The sequence below is a fragment of the Pyxicephalus adspersus genome, chromosome 3 (assembly GCF_032062135.1).
Source record: "Pyxicephalus adspersus chromosome 3, UCB_Pads_2.0, whole genome shotgun sequence".
NCBI lineage: Eukaryota > Metazoa > Chordata > Amphibia > Anura > Pyxicephalidae > Pyxicephalus > Pyxicephalus adspersus.
The window spans coordinates 143,863,080-143,877,958 of NC_092860.1; the positions used below are offsets into that span (position 1 = coordinate 143,863,080).

The 14,879-nt window shown below is 38.0% G+C and overlaps 1 protein-coding gene across 1 annotated transcript in view; it reads left to right on the plus strand.

Annotated features, from left to right (window-relative positions):
- LOC140327274 (histamine H2 receptor-like) overlaps positions 1-13,912 on the plus strand; it is a 47,229-nt gene extending 33,317 nt beyond the window's left edge. The window contains exons 3-4 of the mRNA XM_072406624.1: positions 10,109-10,285; positions 12,455-13,912. Of these exons, the coding sequence (XP_072262725.1) occupies positions 10,109-10,285; positions 12,455-13,160 (883 nt within the window). The 3' untranslated portion in view covers positions 13,161-13,912. The remainder of the gene's footprint in view (positions 1-10,108; positions 10,286-12,454) is intronic.
- The last annotated feature ends 967 nt before the right edge of the window (positions 13,913-14,879 follow it).

The window sequence follows — 14,879 nt, forward strand, 5'->3', positions numbered from 1 at the left end:
TATATGATAGTTTGGTATAAGTAAATCAACATCTTCTTTATTAAAATGAATAGAAGCTCCAAAGTAAATATCTAAGCTTTTAAATGATTAAATGTGCTATTCAGCACCTCACAATTCACCTTCAGCTGAATTCTATTAACCTTTAAACAAAAGAGATTAACCCTCTTTCTCAAATGAAACACAAAATCAATATGTGCTGTTTAAGAGAGAAAATTAAACACATGAGGATCTCTGTGCAATACAAATCCTTTATGTGTACCCAGACCTTCTAAATGTAAATTATATATATAGAGCCACTTTGCTAGTACCGGGTTGGACCTTCTTTTGTCTCCAGAACTGCCTTAAATCTTGGCGTAGATTCAGCAAGGTGCTGGAAACCTTTCTCAGGGTTTTTGTCCATACTGACATGTTGGCATTGTACAGTTGCTGCATTTTTTTCAGCAGTACATCCATTAAACTAATCTCCCATTCCGCCACATCCCAAAGCTGCTATATTGGATTGAGATCTGGTGGAGGCCATTTGAGTACAGCGAGACCATTGTCATGTTGGAGGACCAAGTATGAGATGATTTGTATTGTATTGTATTTGTATTGCACGCCATCTGGCTGGAAGTAGCCATCAGAAGATGAGTACACAGTGGTGATAAAAGGATGGATATGGGCATTACAATACAATGTAAGAAGTGGAATTTAAACAATTGGTACTAAGGGGCCCAAATTGTGCCAAGAGGATATCCTCCAAACCATTATACCACCAGCACCAGCCTGAACTATGGATACAAGACAAGATGAATCCAAGCTTTCATGTTGTTGATGGAGGATTCTAAAGCCCACCATCCAAATATCGCGTCAGGAGACATATCAGACCAGGCAATGTTTTTTCAATCTTCTCTTGTCCAATTTTGATAAATCTGTGAGAATATTAGCCTCAGATGTTATTCTTAGCTTTTGGGAGTTGTACCTTTAGTGGTCTCGGCTGCCGTGGGCAATTTGTTACAAGCTTTGACTTCATGCGATCAGGTATGTTCTTCTGCATAACTCATTTGTAGCGATTGGTTATTGGAGTTACCATTGCCTTTTTATCAGCTCCAACCAGTCAGGCCATTCTCATCTGACCTCTGAAATCAACAAGACCTCTTTGCTCAAACAACTGCTACTCAATTGATATTCCCCCTTTTTGGACTATTCTCTCTAAACCCCAGAGATGGTCGTGTGTGAAAATCCTAGCAGATCAGCAGTTTCTGAAATAATAAGACCAGCCAACTGAACAGCAACAGCCTTGTTATGTTCCAAATCACCTAAATCACCTTTCCTCCCAATTCTGATGCTCAGATTGAACTTCATCAGGTCGTCTTGACAATGTCTACATAACTAAATGCATTGAGTTGCTACAATGTTATTGCACAGAGATTTGAAGAGTTCATAGTCATGTCCCTATTAGCTCACAACTTAATGTGTCTACCACACACAGTAATACTGTCAATTTTGGGGGGGAAGCCAATAAACCTACCAAGATGTTTTTGAGCTATATTAGGAAACCCCATGTACACAGGAGTCATTACAGTGCAGTAACTCAATTACATTCTATTTAGTGTGTCATTATTTCAGAAAAATCTGAGGAGGTCGGTCTATGACCATTCTAAATGGTTGCGTCACAGTAGGGATTACATATATTGTAAAGGATGCTCCATGAATGGATGCTGGTGTGACAGTGAGGTCAGAATATGTTTCAAAGGTTAATCTGTGATTAGCTGGTGATACCACCATGAGCACAATACATAGCGAAGACATCAGTCTGTAACAGGAACATGACTATGAAAACAGCATGGTAAACAGTCTAAGACTGGATGGTAATGTCCCACTGGGGTTTGTACATGAGGCATTGGTTTGTCTGTGACTGGATGGTGATATCAACATGAAGACAGCAAATTGTGCAGAGGTTAGCCTGTGATTAGCTGGTGATATCACAAGGAGGATATTAGTGCCAATATTAGTCTGTATAGTTGTTGCAGCATAAGGATAGTATGTGGTGCTGATATTAATAGGTGATATGATGGTGATATTACCATGAGGATAGAATCCACTGCCAAAATTAGTCTGTGATTTGGTGATGATATCACCATGAGGATAGTACAGTGATTAGTCCAGGAATGGATGATATTACAGTGAGGATGTCATATAGGTTAGTTATTAGTCGTGAGTTGGAAGGTGAAGTCACACTGAGAATAGCACAGGGAGCAGAGGTTAGTCAGGGGGACAGATGGTGGTGTCAGTAAGAACGGCATATGGTACAAAGGTTAGTATTCGTAACTACTCTCCATATCATTTGACTTGCAGTGGCCATGGCAGCTACTTTGATTGGAGAATCCTGCTAGGCATATACCACTGGAAACCATGAAAAATTTAATAGGCCTCCATGTCATTGGACTTGCTATGGTCATAGCAGTTACTCAGATCTGGTAATTCTGGAGGACATATCTCGCTACTGGATGCATTGAAAGATTTAATAGGCCCCCATGTCTTTGGCCTTGGCTTTTAACACATAATTGCAAAATAACAGGTTTGAGTGAAGTGGTCCTTTAATAAAACAGAAAATAAATGTCTAGAAGCCTTCACCAACCTAATGAATCTAATATATGTAACCAGCTAGGATGGGACACTGTCCTTAATTATATTTACATGAATGCAGAGAATGGAGTTTATGCCACTACCGGTGGTTATGTGACATGCATTGAAATGATCGATTCAGCACCTCGGCCAGCTCCATTAGCAGGACCCTGGAGAGCGGCTGTGTGTGGGAAGCCTGCTGTATATATTTAGATTGAGGAATTATGAATGTAGAATATGTAGAAAGGAAGGAATATTTTCCCCATTCCTCTCTTTCACAATGATCAAACTGCAGCATTGTAACTTTGTAGAGATGAGAGGCTGATCAAGACATAACAACACACCAAGAACTACACAGGCATCAGGATTTACATGCATCTCAGGACAGGAGTGGTAAATGGTGACCTTAAATTAAAAAAAAAGATGGTTATGTTCTTCTAGGGCAGGAGTCGGCACAGTGTTTTGGCCACTAGGCCATTTATGGGGTGGGTGGGAGCACACTAGGCTGGACCCGCCCTAATGGTTCCACGCACCACCAGGGAATGCCCCCTGAAGTGAAATTCCTCTCCTCTGTGTGCATTGCGGAGGAGAAGGATTTACCTTCAGGGAGCTTTCCCTATTTACCACAGGGGTGGAATATCAACGTTTCTGATGCCCCTTGGCTGATCCGACTGGCAACCCACGGCTCAGGAGCTGCAGGTTGCCGGCCGGCATTAGCCAGATCGGCCAGGGGCCGTTAGGCCAGGACGAACTACCGGCTAGGCCGTATCTGGTCTAAAAGCCAGAGTTTGCCAACCCCACTTTTAAGGAGAAAAGCAGATAAAGGTTAAGTCTATGCAGGAGGTCCTTCTCTTCTCCATAATAGTTGTTCAGTTGTGGAGGGAAAGGAAATGGGATAAAGTTGGAACAGGGTGAAAGATCTGCTTTAACATGTTAATATTTCAAAAGTCATTAAAAGTATGTTTAAAAATGAAGATTTTATTAAATTTATAATACCTGGTGACCCTAAAATCTCACCTGTTTATTATTATTCACATTTGCCCTTCCTCTATGGAGCCTGTGTGATTATGAAAGTGTTAACTTGTGGTGACTACATCCTGCAGCTAGAACACAGCTTTGTATTAAAAATAAACCAATGATAAATGTTCCTGCAAGGCACACCATTAATTAATCATTACAATAATTATTACAGTGAAATCATTTATTTTCCTGTCATTATAAATCATTATTAAATAAAAACTAGAACTACAAGTTATATTTAATCAAGTTGATAATAACATTCAGACACCCCAGTACTGGATGTAATTGTCAAATTTTGCCCCACAAAATACACTTTGTGAATTTGTAATTGGTATTGCAGTACGGTTTGTTGGTTCTGCACTCTGTGCCAGTTTATTAGGTACAGCTGGCGGAAACAAACCACAAATATTGTAGCGGCAATGCAATCTGTAAAGCATAAGGACATGGTGCATAAGGTAAGCTGTTGCAAAAGAACAGGAATTCAAAGTTTTTATTATATATTTATTAAAATATATATAATTTTTTTTGTCATCTATATTGAAGAATAGGAACATCATCCCCCCAGATGAAGGGATTCGTTTTTAATACGTATAATAGCAGGGCAAGATGTCAATGTTGTTTGGGACCATTAGCTCTGCCGAGGGATAAAAGGCAGACACCATGATATCACCAGACCCACCTTTGGTAAAAAAAAAAAGATATGTTTCTATGTACTATATACAGTATTTAAGTAGGTATAAACCAAGATTTTTTTTTTGCCATTAAAATGTCATTAGAAAAACAACCTCCGTTTATTTACTTAGTTGACCCCAGTAGATGGCACTGTGTCCTTATGTAAAGTGTGTAACAAACCTTGCCATTTGAAATTAAAGAGTTGGTTGCATACTTTACATGAGGACACAGTGCCATCTACTGGTGGATACAGTAATGCACAAGACATTTTAGAGCAAGTGACCCATCATGACCACCTAGGAAATACAAAAATACTTTAACCTCCAAAAAGGGGGAAAGAATTTAAACAGACTGAGCCAATCTAAAAAGTTTAGAGGGGTCAGGCACCAGGACGTAGACTAAACCTCCTGCAAATCCTAATTCTTCTCTTTGATTTACTGAGGCATTGCTTTTCACTTCAGTGCACCCCCACAGCTACCCAGACCCTGGTCTAGTACTTGCTTGGATAAGAAAGCCCCTTCTCTTGACAGAACATCCACAAACTCCAATTTAGCAAATATAGGAAGGCCACCTCTCTTGTTCACAGGACTCATTATCAACAAAGGCCCTGGAGTGGGTCAGGCCCGGAGCAAGGCTGGGCTAGGCCTCACTGACTTTTCCCATTACTAACAAATGGTTTCTCTCTCCTCTCCCCAAATCTCTGGATTTTTACCTATTTTTAAAAACCCTCCTTATTGAATGCCAGTCTCATTAGTTGACGTATAGGATACCCTTTATTTGTAATTGGCCCCTTTTCTCTATTATATGTTAGGAAACATTCCTAAAATGTGGAAGGTAACGAATCATTCAGCTAGAAGATTGGGTATTTACCAACAATATCACCAGAATCAGCATCTGGAAACTTTACAATTTTGATATACATACTAAGGTCAACCCTTTTAAAAGGTCCCAACATATAATAATTTTATTGGCATTTTTTTATAATTACTGTTTTGAATGTTAGCAGTGACAGACGCACTTGTGCCTTATATATCTATATTAGAGTCCGTTTATATTTTGATTTTATTTGACATATATATATATGGAACTTTTGGAAGAGGGGCAGTGGGATTGCCTAATAGCTGAAATTTCAAAATATTTCAAAGATTTTAAAACAAAACTAGATTGGGTGCCCCTATGGCATTCTCCAATTTCAAAGCAGCGAATGCTTTCTGGTGAACTATGAATCAGGCTGATTATCACTTTATAAATATGGCAATAGTGAAAGAGGCGATCTTCCAACAATGGGGGGTTTCTCAGTAAATATTATCATTTTCTTGTTGCCCCTTTATAAATGGGATCTATGTGAATTTACTTTTTTTTCAAAATGTGTTTGATCAGCCAATTCAGAGAAATTCCTGCTGCCAGTTCCTCTCTACCTGGATGGTAAGGTTAGCTGAGCACATTAGCTGCTCACAGTACAGAATGAATTGAGTCATTTCAATGTGAAGTTAAAGTAAATGGTGCAGCTCAGAATGCGTGTCTCTCCTTCCAGAAGATTTATGGCAGACCGGGGACCTGTGACAATAAGAGCAGGCTTATATTTTATGTCCCATACAGTGGATTTATTACTATAGTGCATTCCTCAATAGCCATGATTGAAAGTCCCGGTGTCTATAAACAAACACGCTGTAAATTATTTGGATGGGGAATATATTTATTCTACAATTACAGCCTTAATATGTCATTATCCTGTTTGTGTGAAGGGAGTATAAAGTAAAAAAGGTGTTATTAAAGAGCAACTGCAGGCAGTAAATAAAATCAATCAGGTATATAGGTACACAGAGAGAAGGTATATGAATGTCAATGAGTCCACTAAATTCACTGGTAAGGGTTGGGATGAGATTGAATGCACACTGAATTTTATCCATTCCATCACGGCGAGCCGCCATCTTCCTAGACCTCCTTACCTTGACCATGCTGGTAGGACGTAATTCCCCCACAGGCGTGTAGGATTTCATTCTTACCTTGTACACACAGGGGATACCAGGATTGCCACTTTTTGCCATCAGGCTGGTAAATTGGGTTATCGCAGGAGGAACATCAAGGTGCAATAACCACATGCCTGAAACTTTATTTTGTAAAGTGGGCCTTTGAAGTCACTTTCCTGGCTGTATAAGGGTTTAATAATTACAAGAGAGCCTGAATAAAGTTAAAAAAAGATGTTTGCTCAGAATATACCTTTAAATTCATAAAACTATATATACCCAAAAATATTTCAAAGACCTTATGTTCCTTTAAACCCAATAGATGAGTCTCTGCTCTCTTTGGTAATTTTTTCTGTCTGAACTTTTCAACATGCAAATAGCCCGATTGGCACCACAGTAAATAAAATTTCTGGAATTCTCAGTGTATGACAGATTGTTCTTTGCGCTATGTAAAAGCTATTACATACCTGAATGCATACTGTTGGTCACACACTTGGTTTGGAGGTATTTGTCAACTGCTATGGTGTAAATATATATTTTATATGGCTGTGTCATTTGATATTATCCCGCACAGAGTTTATGTCTGGCACAGACCAGTCTAGATGTACTTTCTGGTAACAGCTACCTTTAGCTATTTATTTGTAGTTTATGTGGTTATTATGTTTATATAGTGTAAGCGTGTAAAGGAAATAAATGAATGATATCCCTTATTATTTATTGTTGGCAGTTTTATTATTTTACAGTAGGGAATAACAGTGAATAAATAGAAGACCTCTACATGACTATGAGGCACAGGTGACTAAGAATTCAGCCGTGCAGATAAGTAGCAGCGGTAATAAAAAATGAAACGGCGGGGTCCAGGAGAGACATATAGTCAGTGATGCGTTAGAATTTCTGCCGCATTAAAAAAGTTAATGATCCTTTATATGAGGTGTGGTATAGATTAGAGAAAGGAATACAAAGAGATAATGAAGCATTTCGGGACATGTAAAAAAAAAAAAAACCTTTCACTGTGTCCGTATTTGTATCCAGCTAACAGATAGTAGAAGTCCTGTCCTGATTCATCACATAAAACCTTTAGATTAACATGGACCTAAACTATAAAGCTTTATTGTAAAAATGTTCTTTTGTCAACAGAAAGATAAACTTTATCCCGTGTCCATCAGGTTTTCTCAAATTTAAACACATCTTCTGGTTCCTGCAATAATTTGCTCTTCAGATGTGGGCTATCCTGAATCCTAACCAAGGCTTTATACAGAACATGAAAATAAATTTAAACCCCAACAAGAAAGATCACATTCTGCATTCTGTGTCAGTGAGATGGTGCGGTTATCTGGGGCTAAATTACTGAGAAAATAACATGACTATTAACATATAGGTCTACAATGGCAGAAGATGAAGAACAGATGGACTTCTGTACGTAGGGGAAGAATAAGGTGGATGTAAAGTTTTTTCATGAAATAAAATATTTTACCTTTTCTAATTCTTTGTTGCATTTCATTGATGTTGTTCTCCTTCAGTTAAATTACTGATCTCAATATGTCTTGCAATGGCTGTGTGTCATTTCTCAGATTTGGGTGCCCTGTTGCTGACAGTTGACCATGCCTAGATGTTGACATGGCCTTTCCAAGCCTCCATTAGAGACCCATGCAACAGGGTGAAAGACAAGGCAAATCGATGGATTTAGGGAACATGAGTACCATGGCCTGGATCAGCAGATTTTTTTTAGTTTGTATTGTATTGAAAGTATTAAAAATGATTTGAAGTTCCATTAACATGTTAAAACGTATATGAGATTTCAATGATTGGGTATAAATGCGTTAAGCACCACGCTTCGTCATTCTGCTGTCAAATACTAGAATTTCCGTAGGCAGTGGACGTTCTGGTTTATGAGTAGAGAACGACACTGAAAAATCTAGTAAGAAGGGGAATACTCAAGTCTGAAAAAAAATTGGCACAGATTGGGTCATCAATCGAGGGCCCTCTACTGACACCAAATATTGATTAGTATTTTGGGCCTTCTTCGGCAATGCGCATCTATGCAAAATAGTGTTGGGGAGTGTTGCATGATGTGTCACTGATAGGGCAGGAAATATAGGGGAAATCCAGCCAATGGTGATATAAATTTGATTCACTTGATCTGTACTGAAGGTGAGCAGTTTTATAGGCACTGCATGTAATATTTTAAATAAATAGGCTGCCATAACACAATGTTCTCCAGGGAGCAAGACAGCACATGTGTGTTTTCAAATATTCCTCAGCCTAGCATGAATGGGCCCTAATTGTGAACCCGAGTAATGGAAGAGGTTTCACTGGCTTCCTAACTAGTGACTGGAGCTAGTGACATGGCAACAATCCCAAAAATGGATTTTAGTAAACACTAAATATAATGAGCTACAGTATATCTAGGCATAAAAAGACAAAAAAAGGTCTGGTGCTCTTCTCTCTACATTCTATATACTAGAAGAGTAGTTGTCAAGTTGCCCAAGTACTCCAGAATCTTAATGAAAACTGATTTAGTCTTCTTATATATCATAATAGAATAATATATCATTGCACTGCTACAAGAAAACTAACTCTAAAGATGTTTTTACACTATAATATATCTTTCCTTTTTTTCCTATGTTCCCTCTTTAATGTATCTGACAGAATTTTGATATTGTCTGGATGGCATTCTGTTAACGTCTTTTTACTTTCATATAAAGCCTCACAGCTCTGGGATTCCAAAACATAATGCAGTCATTATAGTTACACACTGTGTGCAGAACCACAGCTGTATTGTGCATGCTGAGCACATGAATAATGGCACCATCTCTCCTGTCTTCATCCACGTCATATGATTGTATTGATGAAGATTGAAAACTAAGATTTCTATAGAGCTCTCACAAACTACTATTACTTAGATTGCAGGGAAAGAGGAGTTAGCTGTATGCCAGGTAATTTACAAAGAGTCCAGGTCTTGCAAGCATTGATGCACATCTGTAAGTAATGGAAATGTTTCAAACTGGTTAGGGAGAAAAATAAAATCACAAACTTTAAATGTTTTTTCAGATGAGTTACCTGCACCCACCTATTCCTTTCTGTTTACCCAGTGCTAACAGACACATATACAGAACAAGGGAAGTTCACAAAGTCACTGGTTCATGGCGAGCTACAATATGCAAATATTATCATTTAATAGTGTTGAGATTTGCATGATGTAGCTCCCTAGGATTTAATTATAGTCAATTTGAACACTCTGGACTGGTGGTATCATTTTTATTTTTATCATTTTTTTAACAAGCCCTTACTGTCCTCTCTAGGTGCAGGAAATGTGGAGCAATTTTATCTCAAATTTTACATTAAATCTTGAAAAACCATTCTCTCAGCAGCTCAGCTCACCCTGCTACCCTTCTTCAGGCACTTAGGTACTGCACCCGGCCATTTACTCCTATATTTTTACACATACACTATATTGAAGCTACCCTGCCTCCAAGAACAACTCCTCTCCGTTTCATACTTATCTTCCCCCAGTCCAGCAAGATAACACTACTAAAGGCTATAAAGCCAATTGTCCAAATCTTCTGGACCAGATTCATGCATGTTCTGTGGTCAGTCCTACTCTATAGTCCAGCTAAATAAGCTCCTCATGCAGGTGTAGAAATATATTACATGTTCTTGTCTTGGGCGACAGTAATCTAGTGTGTGTACACTGACGTGTGTAAAGCAATCAGTGATCTAATAATACTATCGGAAAAATACTGTAAAAAGTTAAACCTAAATGAAAAAAAAATAAATCTATTTTATCCTAATCTAGGTGCACAACTTTGTAACATGCTGTGTCCGATGTTTTTGTCTTGCAGTATAATCTACGAGGTGACCGGGATGTGGCTATTTGGAAAGCAATTCTGTAAAGTTTGGATCTCATTTGATGTCATGTTCTGTACGGCATCCATCGTCACCCTTTGCTTCATTAGTCTGGACAGATACTGTTCAGTGGTTACTCCGTACCATTATCCCAAAAGGATGTCACGTCGCAGGTAAGTGCATTTTTTTTTATCTTTGACTAATGTAGATGGGATGTGCCTTGGCCATCAATAGACATGGAACAGTATAAGGGTTTAAATAAAAAGCATTCCTTGTGCACAGTCCATGGAGATAATTACTCTATATCTGGATGGATGTGCAGTAAATCTTGGATGTCCATTGCTGTTCATAGATTGCATACTTTGGTCACTTCTCTATGCTGCTTATATTTACATGCTACAAATAGTACTGTTTAGCCTGAATTCTAACATACTGAATGCCCTGCGCCCAAAGCCTACTCCAAGAAGTCATGGTTTGATGAGTTTATTGTAGAGGAACTTGAGTTGGCTTGCATAAAGCCCTGACCTCAACCTATTGAACAAGCCAGGTTGTAACCCAAATCTTCACATCTATTTTTAGTGGTTCGGTGGGTACAAATACCTACATGCACACTCAATAATTTTAAACCTTCCCAGAAGATTGAAGACTGTCCATGGGGAGAGAAGCGTGGGACATCATGATGATGCCCAAGGGTAGTAAGGAAGCTGATTAGTAAGGAAGCTTTCTTATAACAAGCCATACTGGAGCCCTTCAGGAGAATATTAGATTGGCCTGTAGCTACAGAGATAAAGATAGATAGATAGATAGATAGATAGATAGATAGATAGATAGACGATAGATAGACGGATGGACAGATAGATAGATCATGTTTCATTCCAATCTTCTCTCCTCCACTATCTATCATCAAAAATGTCAAGTTGTAGTCTTTTTGATGCTACTAAAAAATGAGCTAGCGGGTAGAAGGTTGGAATGCAGTTTCTTTAGTAACCACTCATCCCCTGCGTACATTATTTATGTTTTATCTAACCAAGCTCTGACACGCTTGCCTTGTACCAATGAAGGGATTAGCCACTGATAACTTATGTTGTGAATGCTGCTGCCTTGACTTCAAACAAGGTAGAACTGGTAGCAGAAAAAAAAGAGGATAAACAGGCACCATTATAAACCGGCAAGAACCTTGTCCTAATAACATACTGTCATAAAAGACATTAAGGCATCACTCAGAGTAATGTTTACTATGTCTATCGATTAATATGTAATGGGATGAGATTCCTTGTGAAAACATTTAAAACAAAAATTTATATTTTTTAGGCTCTTAGAACTCAATAGAGAAATGTGTACATACATGGTTGTGGTGGGGTATCCAAATCCTTTTCAGGTGATTCCATTTTTACCATTTACATATATCTCCTACCGGTCAGGCACAATGGTACAAGATACCCATGAATGCTCAGTGGGTCCATTCTATTTATATAGTTAAATACTAATATTACAAATATTATACTTATTATTGAATCTATTTTATATAGTATTTGCAAAATGTACAAAAAACAACCCCCTCTGGGTGATTTCTGTACATTACAAGGATTTTTAACAAACTTTGTTTCAGATTCCTACCAGTATTGAATTTTTAGGATATTATTTTACTGTCCTTTTTGGACTGATTCTGGAATGTCAGGATCTGCACTCACTATAATCACTTAAACAAGTCCAGGTGTTCCAATAAAGAATCCACTTTAGCTGTATGTGTGTGTGGGGTAGATGCTTTTGCATTTTCTTTACATTTTTTATTTTTATTTTGATACTTTAATTCTTCATGTCTATCATTTACTTATTACTATTGAAGAGGTACAGAATTTCTCTGACTGCAGTTATCTCCCTTGCCCTCCACACTGGCAACCTGAGCAAAAAAATGTTGCTTGATCTTTTTTCCTCAGCCTGAATAATAGGATTTGAGAGTTCTAAAATGGAGATGAGCACTAATGGGTTCAGTGATCCAAAGAGCTGAAGTTGGGTCAGTGGCACCAAGTGCACTGTACTATAACCGAAAGATCAAGTAGGAGAAAGGTCAGTAGGACCAAGTGTGTTTTTCCAAGACCAAGCTTAGAATTGCATTATCATCCCCTTGATGCCAAAAAGCACAGCAGTGGGGGGGGGGGGGGATCCTAAGAGTACTATGTACTGTATGTGTGTATTTTGGGCTTGTTTCTAAATATGCTTTATACTTTACCCAAGGACTACATTATTCTTCTTTTGAAACGTAGAACTTACAGTGTCTGAACTTTTATTATTTAAGGCAGTTTCCATACTGTATTCTTACAATATTTTATACCTCTTCATAGGTGTATCATCATGACAGTAACAATATGGGTATACTCTTCATTGATATCTTTCCTTCCCGTCATGCAAGGCTGGAATGAGATCCCTGGGATTGATTTTGACAATGCAAAGGAGTGCATCTTTGTGACCAACTGGACTTTTGCTATCGTTGCCTCCTCCCTGGCTTTCTACATTCCCTTCATGATCATGTGCAGTATGTATTTCTTCATCTACAGAGCTTCCAGATTAAAAGCCACTCGAATCGTGTCCCAGACACTGGACCTTCATTATCATCCAAACAGCAAGCGCCAAAACAACTTGCAACTGGAAAATAAAGCCACAAGGACCATGAGTATTATTATCTCTGTATTTGTAATGTGTTGGCTTCCATACTTTGTCCTGAATGTTTGGATAGCTGCAAAGGGCACCAGTTCCACCAGTGGAGTTCTGGTGAATGCCTTTAAGTACATTACATGGTTGGGGTATTGCAATTCTACCATCAACCCCATGTTGTATGCGTTTCTCAACCGAGACTTCCAAAGGGCGCTCAAAAAGCTTCTTATTTGTAGGCGTTGGAGGACTCAGGTGGACATCGGAGAGGACATGGTCTCCATTGTGACCTTTTCCAAGACTGCTCAAGATCCTGAATACAACATTAAGTTACCAATATCTAATTGCGTCTTAAAGAACAAACAAGCCATTAAATGCCCTCCTACTGCACAGTGCTAACCACTGGACGTAAATTCTCCTGTTGGACTAAGCCAGGTTATTGCCCCTTGATAAGCACTTTGACCTTTGGTTGGGCTTGATAGAAGCTCTCCTATGGTCCAGAACCCATTTTGCCAAGTCCATTTGTGGTTACAAAACATACTGCATAACTTCTGTTTGGAAAAAGGGTATTAATTGAAACATTTTATGTTTAATAAAAGAACTCTGAACATACAGTATATGGCCAAAAGTATATGGACCACCCTTCAATAAGTTTTGGTGATCGGGGAAGGGTACATAAAAAGAAGTGCACTTTGAACCCTCATTTGAGGGTCCCTTTTCTGTTCCAGCATGACTGTGTACTTACTATGTGCACAAAGCAAGCTCCATGAAGTAATGGATTGATGACTTTGGTTTAGAAGAACTTGAGTGATCTCTACAGAACCGTGAGCTCAACCCTAATGAACACCTATGTCATGAAATGTAACGTCAACATCAACAGCTGACTTTGGTTATATAAATACATATCTCCACCAACACACAAAATCTTGTACAATGCCTACCTAAAAAGCGGACACAAAGTGGGACCAAGTCCATAATATTGTCTTTTTTGTTTTGAAATAGGATGCCCAGCAAGACTATACAGTCTATGTTCATTGATCAGACCTTCATAAACGTTTGGCCATATACTGTATGTCCATTACCATTGCATGACCATTCAGTATTCACCTGTAGTTTGTTTTTCAGATGCCACATTATAAAAAAGGTCATTTTTATGTTATTTAATATTTAGAAACTCTTGAAAATCATATTTTTTAATATTTAATAATTATGCTGTTCTGTTTACTTGTGTCCATGGGTCATCAGTTCATAGGATATCTTTCTTGCCTCGCTCAATTTAACAAAGCAGACCATAGGGCAATAAACGAATTACAAACATCCATGTTACAGGATAATAACATCTAACACTGCCATCATCTTTAAATGCTACTTTTGTTGAACTTGAACAATGATCCTGAATAACCTGTATGTATTGCAATAATTAGAAATATAAGGCTGTTATAATCCTAATTATAAATGGAAATAACTGTAATATAATGCCCAATGATCCTGAATAACCTGTATGTATTGCAATAATTAGAAATATAAGGCTGTTATAATCCTAATTATAAATGGAAATAACTGTAATATAATGCCCAAAAATGCAGAAAAAATGGACAAGGAAATCTGCCACTCGTGACATTAATGTAACATTTTTATTGTAATAAAAAAATAAAACAAGAAGAATTGTTACATTGGAAGCTGCCACAATCAACTGCACTCTTCCAATTTTCCTAAACCTACTTAGTAATGACAATCCACTACAGTAAATTGACTCACTGACTTAGTAAATGTAAAGATTTTTTTTTTTTATGTCCCTTTGTAAAGACCTTGTATAGCCTATGCTTCTACATCTACGATGTGTGTAATATTCCATACCTCTTTTGTACGGTTTCTAAGAAGCTATTTTACTATTTCTCACATCTCCGCAGCATGTTAATGGAACCTTTGTAGTATAAACTCTTCTTACCTCTCCAACAGCTGATTTTTACAAGGTAAGCTTAGAAAAACAACGTGTCCTACTAACAGCAATTCCACAGTTCTATCAAGCGGAGAACACAATTTACCTAGCAATCACTGCGACAAGCTGCATCTGATATCTCTTGTTTTCAAGGGGGAGAAAAAGAGATTTAGAAAAAC